This window comes from Etheostoma cragini, chromosome 19 (genome assembly GCF_013103735.1).
Source record: "Etheostoma cragini isolate CJK2018 chromosome 19, CSU_Ecrag_1.0, whole genome shotgun sequence".
Classification (NCBI taxonomy): domain Eukaryota; kingdom Metazoa; phylum Chordata; class Actinopteri; order Perciformes; family Percidae; genus Etheostoma; species Etheostoma cragini.
The window spans coordinates 11,740,417-11,756,541 of record NC_048425.1 but is presented as its reverse complement, the minus strand read 5'-3'; the positions used below and the strand labels follow the sequence as shown (position 1 = coordinate 11,756,541).

Below are 16,125 nucleotides of genomic sequence, written 5' to 3'. Positions count from 1 at the left end.
GCAGTCAACTGACAGTTCTTTCATATAAACAGTACAAAGTAAATGTCAACTAATATATATTTCTCCAAACACACTCAGGTTAGTGTAGGCCTTGATAATACAGATTTGTTAACCAATTAAATATTTAGTTATAAGTATCTATCAGAAATATATGTGTAATATCTCTTATACTGTTTTATGCAATTGCAAGCAATGTTGCTGCTTTATGGACATTCTTAAAGTTACAGGATTACAGATTGTTGCATTAATACAACAAAGTACTTTTGTTTGTCTGGTATTCAATTCACTGTAGTAGCACACAAGTGAATTACCATATTGTTTTCAATGTATATCCATTATTGTAGCTTGAATTTTCAGAAGCAGATTAGATAAAGGCTATTAGTTGTAAAGAGAATTTATTTAGAGCAATAATGGCTCATGGACAGAAAGACAGAGAGAGCAAAAGTACACCATGTTAATGAAACACTTTGTGAGAATATATAGACGTGAGTGAAAGAAAGACTAAAAGAGAGATTGTGTGACCTGTGCTGTTGAACTCCTGCAAAGTGGTCTGGATTTTCTTCTTGAAATCCTCAGAGGAGAGGATGAGGTTGTTCTTAAACTTCTCCTTGTGCTTCTGCAGCATGATGTCACTGTCAATCAACACCTGCTGAAACCACACCCACTCCCCATTCAGCGCCTCACGATTATCCAGCACCTGTGGGCAAACCGAGTGATAGAATTGGAATAATAATAAGAAGAAGGAATGCTTTTGTCTTCATTTATGAGTATAGTATATACAGATATAGACGCAACATCCATCACAATGTGTGTATATTTAAAAAAAAAACTAAAGTTTGTGTGTGTACAAACATCCTAAAGATTTCGTTATTATATATCAGGGAGGGGGATCAACCAACATGTTGGTCTTGATTACATGAGATACAATTGCAATTTGAGTTTATAAACTGTTAATGTCCCATCACTCTGTGAGCAAACTGACAATTTCTATTTCTGCATGCATGCATAATTATTGTAACTTAACTTAAGTAATTACTTAATGAATAAATTACAACAGTAATAGTAGGCCTGTTCTTTTACTAACTGAATGTTTGGGAGAAAAAACTAAGAGACAATAGCTTTATTAAGTTTTCTTTTCTTAAACTTACTTTTAAATGTGCAACTAATCTAGCTCCAGAAGCACTCTGTCCTTTTATGAAAAAAAACAAATACAAGGAGAGTGGCCACTAGCGGTGCAGAGGGTGGCAACTGGATAGCAGAGGGGCGCAAAACCACTTTCCGCCAGTCACGATTTTCAGTATTTCACATTACATTTTTGGAATGATTTACCAACTACAATAAAAACTGAACCAAACTGAGAACATTTAATAGAATTGTGAAATACTGGCTTAAAGAAAACCAAACATGTAACCACTGAATCAGTTGTGTTGTTGTAATGTATTGTCTGAGCTAGACGCCTGGCTGTTTAAACATGCCTGCCAAGGTTCATCCCGTGGGTCCCTCACTCACAACCAGGTCCCTCACTATCAGGGTGGGTATAGGTGAGCAGCTGTGACCGGCTGGGTGCTTGGCGTTTGGGTTGTTATGTGATGTGTTGGTTTGTGTAATGTGGTCTCAACTTAGTAAAATGTTGATGCAATATATTAGTATACAATGTATTTGCTGCATGACTGTGTAACTCACACTATGTAGTTCTTTAAAAAACTATGTTTGAATTATCTTTTTAGAATGGACTGACCAGGCCCTGAGGTTTCTAGCTGATCATGTGACACATCTACACATATTGTTATGCCCTTGACTGTAATAATTATATATGCAATAATGTCTGTTACATTGTCCCTGACAAATGAACTGATAAATAAAAGAAATAAAAAAAATACAGGGTGCAAACACAACAGTCAACATTGATGTACAGTCCCAGTGTGTGTGTGTGTGTGTGTGTGTGTGTGTGTGTGTGTGTGTGTGTATATATATATATATATATATATATATTCCTGTATTGTGTTTGCTGTACAGTATATGTGTGTATGAGCAAGGGGCTTACAGCCTGTTCCACTGGGACTTCATATTTGTCCAGGATGGCAAACTGTTCATGGATAAGAGGGATCTGAGCCTCTGTCTTGGCCAAATCGCCCTGGAGAGTGACCAAGAGCTTCAGGCTCTCATTAAGATCTGCCAGTGTCTGAGGGTGTTGTCTCAGCCTAAACAAACAAAAAACCACACCACTTTTAGCACACTACATATTTCAAATGTTTACAGCATTAAAATCTCCTCCCTTTCCTTTCTCATGTTTTCCTGGCTTCATTTTGATCTTCTCTCAATGACTAAAGATAGGGATAGGTTAAATAAATAAAGCTTTTTTAGGGCGCCCCAGCCGCTTAGGGGTTTTAAGATGTAAACCACAAACCGCAATGTTCTCAGTTCAAGTCCAGTCGTGGACCTTTGTTAGATCTCTTTTCCTGTAATTTCTCTGTCTTTAATAACTACATAAAAAATTTCCCCCAAAATAAGGTCTTTTCACTTGACTCCCTACCTTTTAGCATTATCTTGCAGGGAGGCATGAAGTTCTTTAAGGCGGGTGCTAGCCATGTGGCTGAGCAGCTGAGTGAACTTGGTTTGCCACTCACTGCAGAGCTGAGCCAAGGAGGACTTGAGTGGTGAACAGTCCAGCATGATAAACCGGATGTTAAATACTGTCTCTTCCTGTTGAACACTGGAGGCCTTTTCTGTGTACCTGTGGTTGAACAATGTACAGGGCACAGAATACAGAAGACATGAAAGGATTACATGAAAGAAAAGTTTACTTGGGCAATGGAAACTAATAAAAAACAGACACAATTACAATATAGGTCTGTAGAATGGGTATTTTTTAAAAGCCGCAAGGAACTACAATTTACTTGCAATTGGACTGTTCAAAGTTGGTAGTTTCCCCTTTTATAGCGTGCACTGGCTGTAGTCTGCTTTAATTTATGCCACATATAATGTACTCCAATGCTTATACAGAAAAAAAGAAACACTTCATAGAAAAGTCAGGTTAATTGAAGAATAAAGTTTACACATGCCTGTGTATGTCTGCATCAAAAGTAGTGACTGGTGGGTTTAGTCTCCGGTAACGTTGTATAAAGGAGTCCTGGTTGTTCTCCCAGATATCCCTGTATTTGTCCCAGGTCTTCAGATAGGCCTGCAGGTGGCTTTCATTGGCTGTCATCCCTGTAGAAATAGCAGCCTGAATCTTCTTTATCTCCTCATCTTGCTCTGAAGGAAAAAAGAGAATGAAAGTGAAAACACGGAAAACAGTAGAAGCACAGACAGAAAGACATGGTTGCATATACATAAACAACAGTTTAGTGATCCCTGTACGAAATTCTGTCAATTCCAAAGATTTTATATCCACATCAACTCATAAAGAAATCAGGTCTATATTTGCTCAGCACCTAGTAAAAACAAATTGTATACACTGGTACACTTTCATGGGAATGTAGATTCTCTGAGGAAAAATGTTAGTAACATGAAAGATGATGTTTAAAAAGCAGATCTAACCTATGTTGTTGTATATGGGGTTACCCTGTGACCGTTTGCAGGAGAGAACTTCCGGCAGTTGTTTAAATTCTGAAATGGTTTTGATGAGCTGAGGCATAATGTTCACAATTTGAGCAAGCTTTCCGAGCGTCGGTGAGAACTCCACCTGTCAAAACACACACACACACACACACACACACACACACACACACACACACACACACTTTTATATCAAATCACCAGCCAATCAATTGTGAATTTAACTGAACTGTTGTCAGGCCAATTTAAATACTGCACCTGTGAGTTTGTAAGTGTGGTATACTATATGTGCACCTAAACACAACTCATACCATAAACACGCAGCAAAGCCTTACACTAAGTGCACAGTGAAGACCATGCTTTAGAGTGTTTCATGTGTACTTGTGTTTGAGTTTATTATCACAGTCACAGGTTGTAATTTGTCCTATGGTTGATTGCTGCATGTGGGCATATGTGTTTTAAGCTGTTGGATTAGGAGAGGACAGGTACTGTATTCTTCCATGTATGTTAGACACTCAACATTGTGGAAGGCTCTGTATTTTTGAACTTTTAGGTTTTACTCTGTGTTTTTTATTGTGATATGGATCCCCTGGATCTGAAATAAAGTTAATATATACTGCATATAAAGTAGGTTCTTGCCTGAAATATTTTCAGTAACACTCTGTGGCTATGATTGATTGTTTTCTTCATGCCAATAGAAGCACTAGGAGAAGGCAGAAGAACTGTCCCATGTATAGTAATGTCAGGATATTGTGACAGTTATGGTAAATATGACAAAAACATTTTTTTTATAAAATTCACCAACTAAACATTTCAGCTAGCAGCCCAATGATACTTGTTAAATGTTTCCAAAATCAGTGAGCACATAATGGGATAAGATTTTGCCATTTCATACACGTCAACATATGGACCTAAAATAAGGACCATAGTTTATACTTTATCACATGACCCAATTGGATTAGGGGGGGTTGATTGTACCTTTGGTGTGGTTTGGGGAGTTGTCTGCCGCAGTGCTACCAGTACTTTGAACAATGGATTGGGAGATGTCTTGCTGTCTCCATTGATGGCCCTGGATAGCTTCTTCAAGGAGCTCTTGATGTTGTTTCTTAGAGCTTCCTCTACCATGTGGTCCACTTTCTCTGTGTAGGTCACCCAGTGCTCCTGGACCTTATTTACCATGATAAAAATGTACATACATTAGTATGTTATCAAATTAAAAATGCAAAAGGCTTAATAAATCTGTCTCTCAATAAAAAAAAAACTACGTACCTAATAGATACAGCTGTTGATTACAGTTTTTGTTGTTGTTTATGTTTTTGCAAGCAGTAGGTCCTTGTGTGATTTTTGTTCCAGACATTTTAAATTCAATTTCATTTTATACTAGTTTAACTACTAGGTAAATGATGTATGTGGGTCATTACTATTTTATCGAGCATTTTTGTACTGCTTTAAACCTAATTTCTAGAATAAGAGTGAAAAAGCTGTCTAACCCTAGCATTCTTACAGTATATCATAACATTTAAACAGAAAAGAATAATCTTATAAAAGTGCAGGAACATTTCTGATGGAATGCTATCAATATTGAATGAGAAACAAAGCACAGACCTCAGATCCATCATTAGAGAAGGTGTTATGGATGTGGCTCATAATATCAGCAATTCTTTGGTGGGCTGAGTGCAGTATTTGGAGCTGGCGCTGCTGGTGACTCTTCTGGTCATCCTCAAACTCCAGGTTCCTAAGAATTACAACAGGAGAAACACACATGATGCAACCAACAAAGAAGACAAATTTTGGATTGAACATTACTTGGAACCAAGATATAATTAAGAAGCAACCCATGTGTATCGCATTAGACAATGTCAAGAAGTGGAGATGCTTCCTCAGTGAGTTCTCAGCAATATGGTAAGATTGGACTGTTAAAGTATTTGTTTTTTTTAGACAATAACCTCTATATCTGAACTGATTTCAAAGAACAATAACATAGACAGAAGTCATGTCTCCACTGAGTACAAGAATAAATTAATAAGAAAAATACAGTAAAGTGGTGCTATGTTTAAATCTATTGAAAAACAACTTGACCCACTGTTTTTGAACATGCATTTTAAATGGACACTTAATATTAACGTATGAACAATGTCTTAAGAATTGACTTAAAACATGATACAAAATATCTGCACTTAATTTTCTTTATTTTTTGCATTCACTGCATAAGGCATCACATGCAATGAGGAAGTAATCACATATGTGTAATTACCTGTACACAGTCTTCCCATCCAGTCTAACCAGCAATGTTTCACTGATTTGGCGACAGAGGTTGTAAATGTTTAGATTAGATACTTTGTATCCATCAACTATCAACTGGACCTGGAGTGTAATGAGAGAAGGGGAGAGCACTCAGTGACTGCAGTCCAATGGGGTTTGCCTTCTGAACCAAGAATAGGTTCCAGATATGTTAATGATGCTTTTAGTTACTTTTGTCCTGTTCTCTGGAACATACTGCCTGATGAGCTAAGAAAACTGTGTCCATGTTAAAAAACAAACTGAAAACAACATTTCAATCAGGGGATTAAATCCATACTTTAACTCAAACTCTACATTCACCCACATTTCTGCCACCAGTCTAAATCTCAAAAGTCATTTAGGAAAATAAAGGTTAAAACCATTAATGTACATCTGAACACATCAGTAAGAGATGAACTTTGTGTAACAACCTTGTCAACATGCAGGAGACATTCACGGATGAAGACGTTAGAAGCTCCTTTAGAAATCCACAGGAGCCTGGCCAGCCCCGGCTGAATCTTCTTATCCATGAAACGAATTCGCTCCCGAAACAGATCAAGCTCGCCAGGAGACAGCATTCCAATGATCCTTGTACACACAAATACATTATACATACATTTACACACACAAACACACACACACACACACACAAAACTGGAATGGCTAAATTATATACAATAAGAGCTAGAACACTTTGTGAGTTTGGCAATGTGTGTGTTCATGTGGGTTTTCATTCCAAATACCCTGTGAAGTCCTATATTACAAGCTAAGAAACAAAAATTCTAAAAGTTTTACAGACTTGGCTTCATAATAAAACACACATCACTATTTATAGTAAGCAAAGTATCTTCCCAAAAATTAATTCTGATGGTATATGCTATTACAAAATCACTGTTCATTGTTGTATGCATGTTTAGTCTCCTCATCTGTGCGTGCGTGTGTGTGTCAGACCTGTTGTAGTCCCTGATTAGCAGTAGTACTCTCTCCCTCAGGCCTCTGAGCTCCTCCCTGTCCTGGTAAAAGGCAGACACACACGAGGGGATCTCAAACTTTAGTCGATCCCAGTAATGGATCTCAGAGAACAGGTTCACCAGGTTGCTGGACAAAAAAAAACACATAAAAACACAACATAAATAATGAGCAAACACGTATGTGTACAAATTAGTTTGTGTCTTCATTGTCTAGTTTCTACATAAATATTTTGTGTAAGAGCATATCTCTTTATCCAACTGAGTGTATTTATTTCTCCTCTGTGAACATGGATGCAAAGTTAACTTACTGTATTGGTTTAGGTTTTTGTGTGTCACAAGTAAACAGAAAACATTATGTAAGACACAGATTGATTGTATAAAAGTACAATTTAATGTAAATGCCTTGTGTCTTCGGTGTCTTGATTGTGTTACCCACTTGTCAAAGTTGATGTCAAGCTTGGCGGTCTTGTCTTTGCAGCGCACCATGAGTGGCTGCTCCAGTCTCTTAAGGTACTGTCCGTCCAGGTTCTGGATCCACTCACTGAAGTTCTTCCTCGCCATCTCATCTAAAAACTGAATCATCTGGCCAAAGGTAATAACTACCTGCTTGCGGCTGTATGACTCAGGCATGAAGTGGGCCTTCTGAAGCACCTGGTGCAGAAGAAAAGGGAAGAAAAAAGGAGCTCTTTAAGGAGGGTTCAGTAAGACCATGATCTGTTTACTACATATGGTTCAAATCCAACCAAAGCAGAAACAGAGTTCTTACTACACATCTTTACTTTACACACTGCTTATGCGATGGCGTTACATAACTGGTTCGTACCAGTTCGAAAAGGAATAGATTACCTTGTAATGTAATGGACTTACCTCCATGGTTTTCTCTAAGCGATGTTTGAGGGCTCTCACCCAGTGGGCCTGGCCTGCTATCCGGGGCATATGGTCAGGAGAAGACCATGTCTTCTGGTTCAGCTTCTTGTTGGCCATTTTGAGCTCCTTGTTCATCATGTTGTACACTTCCTCCATCTTCTCTTCTATGGTGCGCCTAAAGGCCTGGGATGGGTATTGGATGGAAGTGAATGAGTAAATGAATTATATGGGAATAGAAGAAGAAAACAAGACAGGTGCATGAAAGTGATAGAAGAGCCAGTTCTCTATAACCTTAACAGAAAAAACTTTACTTTGGTGTGGGTTAGTCATATCAAACTGCAGAGACCAAAGGTTTATTAACTTATATAGCTATATGAAATGGAAAGGTTTATAATATGGGTAATGCAATGTGTTTAATTCAGTAAGCATGTTTAATAAGTGGTGTAGAAGCAACTTGAGGACTTGAATGTATGTATATGTGGGTTTGCGTGCGTTTGTAGGAGAAACACCTCTCGTGTAGACAAAGGCTTGAAAATGTCCAGAAGCCGAACTCCTTCCTCCACAGTGTTCACAGTCTTGAACACTGAATTAATCAGGTTCTGCATCTTCATTTGCAGTTCCTTTATTAATGTACGAAACCTATGAGTACACACACACGCACACAAACACAGACAACATATCCACAAATGAAATCACATACACATGGTGATCAGCAAATAAATAAAACAAAAGTACACTATAACAGAAGCACGCACACACGCACACACGCGCACACACACACACACACACACACACACACACACACACACACACACACACACACACACACACAAACACACACACACACACACTACAAGTTCAACAGCAAAATCATTCTCAGGATAAGTCCTGCGATATCTCTCAATTCCTCCTGATCAGGACCAACCTCAGCCTCTCCCTTTGTTACAACTTAGCTCATGTGATTGGTCATTAAAGGTACTCTAAGCAATGTTGGGTGACGTTACATCTTGTTGACGTTCTAAGTAAATTCCAACAAAACGAGACTAGCTTGCCCCTTCCCACCCTTCTGTGTTTCCATGCACCCTCACCCCCAAATCCTTCTTTTCGGTTATTGTCTGGAACACTGGAACACTGTTCCTATTAGCTTTGTGGTGAAGGTAAAGACAGTTTGTTTTTGTTGTCAAATGTAGACCCTGGGCTGTCTACAGAGACTGCGTTTTCTTTACAGTGTGTTCTGGGGACAGGCAGCTCGCGGATAGTGATGAGACGTTTGCTGTAAGTGACAACAAATGTTGTAGCCTAAAACATGCGTGACATTGCTTGGAGCTAAGGAAGCTCTGCCCGACTCCACCTGCTGATTCTGTAGTCTTCCTCCTAATAATGAATGTATTCCGCTTCTCTTACCCCTTGCACCTATTTTTTCCTAGCTGCACTTGACTTGCGCTAATGCCTTTGGTCGCAAAAAAAGTGACGGTCATGCCCATTTATGTTTGCGACCAGAGGTTTTTCTCGCATTTGCAACATCTACTTACATACTATTATATTTAGTCTTAGTTTGAATGTGTTAAAGAGCAATAGACCTACTTGTTGAATTCATTGCACCATGTAGTGCTTTCAACATCAAGAATGCCCTTGTCAAGAGAGTGCAGGTTCTGTAGGCCACGGTGGAATTTGCCCTCAATCTCAAGGAGGAGGCGGGTGAATTCTGGTCCCTGACAACCGCTGAAGCATGGCAGAGCCCTCTGCTGGCCATCCTCCCAACGGGCAAACTGATACTGGCAATCACATATCTGACAGAAAGCAAGAGAAAATATGCAACGCATGCATTTCAATGCGACTTCACCCCAATTCTTGATATTACATACATAATTCCAACACAGCATTTGTCATGACGCAACACATGTGAAATATTTTTGTAATAGAGATAAAAAAAACGACTGTAGACTGCATTGTTGCTTAACTGTTAAGGCAGTGAAGGCAAAGTGACATAACCTTGAAACCCACAAAGTAAGTAGCCTTAATAACTTTAAAGAAGCTAATGATTCTGCTAAAAGAAGCAACTGTGACTGAATAAGATCCACTTTAGAAGTAACTATAAGGACAGGATAGCACCGTGTTGCATCCATTCCATATGTAATCACGGCCTGACAATCATGTACGTAATCTATTTAGTATTATTCTAGTACAGCATGTATTTACAGAGTTGTAATGTGCAAAAGTGTTTCTGTACATGCGATAATGTCTCTGCATGTGTGAGTGAGGGAAAATTCACCTCAAGCAGCTCTTTGAACCTCTGAATGAAAACATCAACCAATACAAATATGCTGGTTTGGTCCAGGACCCAGCTTGTTCGAGAATACCTGATGTAAAAACAGAGGGGGAATAAGAGAGAAACAAAAAAGATGACATAGAAAGAAAGAGGGGGTGGAGAGTCATATAAGCACCCCAGTATTTTGTATCTAGGTCTACAGCGGTCACTAACTCAAAACGTGTTCAAAAACAGTAGTTAGGTTGTTACAGTTGTAAACAGCCATCCATTCAGGCTGAGCCCTAATCACACAGGACCTCTATAATCTGCGTATTAGTTAAAAACCCTCTAATCTATCCAGTTGTCTGGGATGGGTTTGCTTACCGTTCCAAGTATGGTGCAAACTGCCTTAACGTATGTATATATGCACCACATTTCTGGAACAAACTTCCAAAAGTCTTGTCTTCTTTGTGTTTTGACAAGGCTCTTAAAGGGTCTATTTATTTCTGCATCGAAACCACAAGTTGTATTTCCCAACTTTACAACTTTGCCTTAACCTAATAATCAATTCAATTTCACACTAAATCCATATATATTCAATACCCAATACATTCAACTTTAAAAATGTAAGACTTAAGACTTTTAAAATCCCCATGGGTACCAAGATGACAGTATTGAGTCCCCACACAGGTGAGATTTCTCCTACTTGTGGTGAATCTGTGAGGCCTGCAGGTAAATTTCTTTCCAGGACAGGCAGCACTGGATACAATCGCTGAGGTCTTGCTTGCTGGATAACACATAGCCCTTAAAGATCCTTTTCAGAGAGATGCTTTGGAAGCACAAGTTGATGATCTCATTGCTCATCTGCAAAACAACAGAAAACACTTAAAATACATCAATAATAAGTATTTGGGAGACCAAGTTGACAACACTCATATTCACATATTACTAATAAGTGATCTAAGTAAAAACCTGAAACAAAAGAAGGTTAATACAAGAAACCTGGTGTGAGTAGACACCTCCCAATTACTCTGATGCCATAAAAAGCAGGTACCTTGCGAAAGAGACCAGTGATCCTCTCACTGGTGTTGTAGTGGGATGAGTTGACCCAGATGATGCGAATGAGACTGACAATGTGTCGCAGCTTAGGAGCAACTTGGCTAGGCTTGAGCCGGGCAAGCTCTTCACATGGCTCCTTCAGTATGGAAAGGTAGGACAAGTTTGATTGGGCCTGCGAAAGGCAATCCTGGGCAGCACACACACACACACACACACACACACACACACACACACAAAGGAAAGAATTTTTTTATTTATTTATTTATTTATTATAATGATCTAGTCATGGTAACACAATATTTAATGTCCACATTTTCTAACTTTCTAGCTTGAAAGCTTGTCTTATTGCTGCAGAAATGTTGCAATAATGACCAGCACCAGTGAGTCACACTCCAGTCTGTGAAGTAAGAATTGATTAAGAGATGATTCTTGATTTGAGACTTTTAGTACCTGTATTCCTTCGGTCAGTTTGCTGAAGCGTTGTACATAGAGAGACTTGGAGAGCTGAAGGATGTTCTGGATGTGCCTGACCCCTGGCTTTTGCAGCTGCTGGCTGATGTTCAACAGCTTGGCAGAGTGACTCTGCCTGAAGGCTATCTCCTGCAGTGGACCACAGTTGTCCCTCATCTTCATTATTTCTTTAGCATTCAGTAGCTCCTTGATCTGATCAGTCCAGTGGATCATAACAGCTAAAAACAAGAAGTACAAGGAAGAGGAAAAAAAGGGAAATAGAGGTAGGGAAAAATAAAGATCAGAAAAGTCAGAACAGGAAAAAAACAGAAGGATATTGTGAGAAAATAAGAGCAAGGGTTGCAATAATATGAAAACCACTAAGTATAGGGGCCCCTTGCTAGTTCACCTGGTTGAGTGTGCGCCCCATGTACCAAGGCTCAGAATCGCAAAAGCGTCTGAGACAGAAAGCCAATGCTGCAGTTTTTTATGGAGTTTTAAACAGAAACTTAACAAACGTCTCCCTCCCAACTTACCACCCTCACCCACCCAAACATACACATACATATACATAGATCCCCAAACTTACTCTCCATTCTTTGTACCAGCTTCTTGTCCTTGCTGGCCTCTTCAGGGCAGTGCTGTAGGCCTTCCATTGGGATGTAGAGAACGGTGTTGCCCACCTTCTTATACACATCATCTGTTGAAAAATTAAATATTACATTAAAAAAATTCAGCAACTTATGTTGTCCATCCTGTGAACACTGCCCCAGTTGACTTCAAATGTGTCTTGTACTTTTCTTGATTCCTACTGCATACTGTGGTGCAACCTGTATACCGTGACTTATAAAAATACCTTTGTCCTCCATATACACACATATGTTGCAAACCCACCATTTGCAGTCACGGAAGTGCTTTATTGTTATTAATCTCACAAAGCCAGACCTATCTCCCCAGCGCGGGGTCAGTACTAGATTATGGTCGAGCTTCACCCATTATCCTTCTGTTATAGTGGAATTACGCTCCAGCTTGTTTGTATTTCTTTAAAACAATCACAGTTGTGTTGGGCGGCGCTAAGTCCAGGATGCAGCGACAGTACCCTCAACGAAATAGTGTCGGGAGGTAACTTGTTTTTTTTTCTACATCCATAAAATTTCCCTTTTGTAGGGGTACAGTTTTTGTTAACTATCTGTCGACAGAAACCAGTGAAAATACTTCAATAACACACCAAGTGCAAACAACCTACATATTTAAAGTAATTTTTCTCCAAACCATCTGTCCGTTTAGCAGCACAGACGGTAGAAAAAAGTAGTTTTTATTCATTCATTCATTAATTTGGGGCAGCAGTAGCTCAGTCCAAGGGGACATGGCTTGGGAACTAGAGGGTTCAAGTATGGGGTGTGGACTGGTTGCTATGGATTTGTAAGTTTGTCTCCTGGGCACTGCTGAGGAGGCCTTGATAAAGGCTCAGAACCAAACCGAGGCACCCTCACCCTAACATCTCTCCAGTAATGCATGTTTGTATCAGCCATGTTTTTGGGCTTGTATTGCCTTTATTTATAGTGCAGATTAAAAAAGGAAAGTGGGAGAGAAAGAGAGAAGTAATGACATGTAGCAAAGGGAGGCAAGTCTGGACTGAACCCGCAGCCACTGCAACAAGGAAGGACTGAGCCTCTGTACATGCTTAACCGGGTGAGCTAACCAGGCACCCCTATATTTGGCCATGTTTGCGTATAATGTGTAAACTAACAAAGTGAAAAAATTGGAATGATATAGTATGTCTTCTTCTTTTCACAGAAGCTATACAGTAGAGGCTTATTGAGTTTTACAGAGTGAAATCTCTGGGCCTTTACTGATGGAGAGGAGTTGAGACTTTTAGAACTACTACCTTTTGTGATCTTGTTTAACCGTTAACTGTCTCTCTCTTTTCCTCTGAGGTACCCACCTGTGAGGTTTGCAAGAAAGCAGTGCATGTTGTTGGCATAGTTGTCCTTGATGCTCTTCTCCCTCCAGGTGCTGAGGGCAACTGGAGGGGCATGCAAACAGGTCATGTCATGAAGCAGCCTCTGGGTGGGGTCGCCCCGCACTGTGCCAAACTGTACGGCCACCTCAAACGTCTCTGATGTGATTATGGCTCCTGGCATGCGGCTAAAATAGGACAGCTGCTCTACCACCTGTCCCCATAAAATACTTTTGTTAGGTGTGGTGGTAAAGAGCATTAATGAAAAATACAGTGAAGGAACTGGATTTTAAACATTAAACATACTCTGAAGGAGGAGACAAGAGCACTCCAGCTTTTCAAAAAAAAGTGGATTATGATGCTTTTTAGCAATGTGATAAAAGGCATTCAAAATAATTCAACCTACGGATGTGTGATAAAGTCAAACAGTGATGCTTTTTAGTAATGTAGCTAAATAAAGGAATTCAACCCACGGATGTACAGTATGTCATTTCAAACACCTCTCTCTGACAGCATAGTGTACTGTATATTACATTTTCTAATTAAAACTGGTAAAAGATGAATGAATGAAGAGGAAAGTGGGAGGGGGGTATGCTTCACCGGTAAGGGCATTGAGTACTCCACCCGCAGCCTGGCGTAGGTGTCAATGTAGACCACCATGGTTGAGATAGCTGTGTCCACAATAAATTGATCCAAAGCCCTCACATTCTCCTCTGTCCACTTCTCTCTGGTTACCCCAGAAAGAGCCACACAACGGATAAACAACTTTTATGGAGAGAGATGAAAGGAGGGGTCCAAGGAGAAGGGGGGGGGGAGTGAAAGGGACCGTTAGTTATTTAGCAGGTAAATATCTTTGCACAACCCAGAGATAGAAGAAAAAGTAAATTACATATTATAATCAATGACCCAGCTTTACCAGATGAATGTTCTTATAGTATTCCTCATCCATTGCTGCCAAAGCTTGCATCTCAAAGCTGTCTTCTTTATGTTGTTACCGAGGCATGTAACATTAACTTTAGGCACAGACACAAACACACAAGACATAAAACAACGTTACTAACATGCAGTGACACACAGACATCAATTCATGATTTTAACTTTAACATGTAGCTTACTGTCATTAATAAACTAACGCTAACGTTGCCTAAATTAGTATACCAACCTTTGTATAGAGCTTGCGTTATAGCGTTAGATGAATGGTATTTAGCTAGTTACGTTACAACGTTGGCCGCTAGCTAAATTTGCTCTTGGGTAACGTTACAGACTAGTTAGCTAGCTAACTTAAAACAATGTAGCCAGCCAGCTAGTTAAGTTTTAGCAGGTTAACTCAACTGTCAACTTTACTGACCTCCCCGAAGCCGACGTTCTCACGAGCTAAAACTGCCAAAGGTCAATATTTACTGTAATTACGTTTTTGTTTTTTTAAAGTATGAAACGTCCTTTTTACGATATCTAGCTAGCTAGATACTTTTCTGGTATGTGTCCTTTACCATCCTCCAGTCAAACCTGTGGTTTAGTTGGCTTGTCTCCATAGAAACGTTTGGTTGCCGGGGTAACTGCGGAGTGTGGTTGGGCCAGAGCATAAGCAGAGACAGTTAAAGAAAGGGTCAGAGCCGTTGGTCTGTCCTTGTTCGCCATCCAGTGGCAGAATGATAAAATGCTGCAGGGACACAAGCATAGACTTTAAATTAAGGGGCTATGGACACAAGGGGGGAAAGCGTTCTCTTTTAATACTTCCATTGGAGATTTTTTTTTTTTTTACCATTACTGTACATTTTAGAACACAAATATAACATTCCTCTCACACTAGCGAGATTATTCAGACATATATGCCTACATTAAAGTTAATGTAATACTAAGCTCATGTATGGCGGAAGTATGCTTTAGCCCATATAACGTTACTATTAATTATTACTTACAATACATATAAAATCGCTTTAGGCCAGTGTTTCTCAATTTTATTTCAACATTTTACCCCCTTTGAATTGCTTTTTTAAGCCAAGTACACACTGACCAATTGCAAAACATTTTTGGTAGAAAAAAAAGTCTATAAAGAGGTACAATGTAGTGGGCAGAGTAAGATGCACTAAACAACAACCTTTTATAAATAAAAACATTTAAATGCAACATTTCTAATGTTTAGAATCTATCATTTAATTAATTCATTATTATAGCTTAATTGTTTTGGAATTATGCATTACATATTTTTAAATTAGCATTTTGCTACAGTTTTATGTACTCCCTGCAGTCCTTCAAAGCAACCCTAGGGGTGCAAGTACCCCCATTTGAGAAACTCCTTTAGCCTATTAAGATATCTTAACTTCCATTTCCTTTAAGGCCATGAGTTTATCGTACCTGCTGTGGAGGTATAGGCCTAACTCATGCTGTTAAAACTGCTGAACAACTGCATAATCATGTCGCACTTCTAAATGATTTGATTTGATTGCACAACTCTTTTACCTCCTCTTTTGTAAACATCTAATAAAAAGTAGTTCTTTGGCTTCCTTAATAAAAAAGCATATCCAGTTGCTCTAAGTAAGTGCTAGATTAGTGTAAGTAGCCCAAAAAAATACACTTCTTATTCTGTTGCTTACAAAGGTTTATTTTCAGACATTAACTGCTTCTCCTTCATTACTACCACAACACGGTAGTCCAAGTCCATGAAGCAATTGGCTTATTCAATGGAGAACAAATGTACCCCAAGTTTTACCCATTATAAAGTAAAGATAGTA

At 39.2% G+C, this 16,125-nt stretch overlaps 1 protein-coding gene across 1 annotated transcript in view; it reads right to left on the bottom strand.

Moving 5' to 3' along the window:
• dnah2 (dynein, axonemal, heavy chain 2) overlaps positions 1–14,396 on the bottom strand; it is a 65,367-nt gene extending 50,971 nt beyond the window's left edge. Inside the window, 22 exon segments of the mRNA XM_034857377.1 lie at positions 523–697; positions 2,045–2,201; positions 2,534–2,734; positions 3,063–3,255; positions 3,541–3,685; positions 4,537–4,725; positions 5,164–5,293; positions 5,813–5,922; positions 6,270–6,426; positions 6,790–6,936; positions 7,246–7,460; positions 7,677–7,859; positions 8,186–8,315; positions 9,261–9,466; positions 9,949–10,036; positions 10,631–10,788; positions 10,979–11,170; positions 11,434–11,672; positions 12,023–12,133; positions 13,379–13,607; positions 13,994–14,158; positions 14,310–14,396. Coding sequence (XP_034713268.1) covers positions 523–697; positions 2,045–2,201; positions 2,534–2,734; positions 3,063–3,255; positions 3,541–3,685; positions 4,537–4,725; positions 5,164–5,293; positions 5,813–5,922; positions 6,270–6,426; positions 6,790–6,936; positions 7,246–7,460; positions 7,677–7,859; positions 8,186–8,315; positions 9,261–9,466; positions 9,949–10,036; positions 10,631–10,788; positions 10,979–11,170; positions 11,434–11,672; positions 12,023–12,133; positions 13,379–13,607; positions 13,994–14,158; positions 14,310–14,396 — 3,607 coding nt within the window.
• Positions 14,397–16,125: the final 1,729 nt, after the last annotated feature.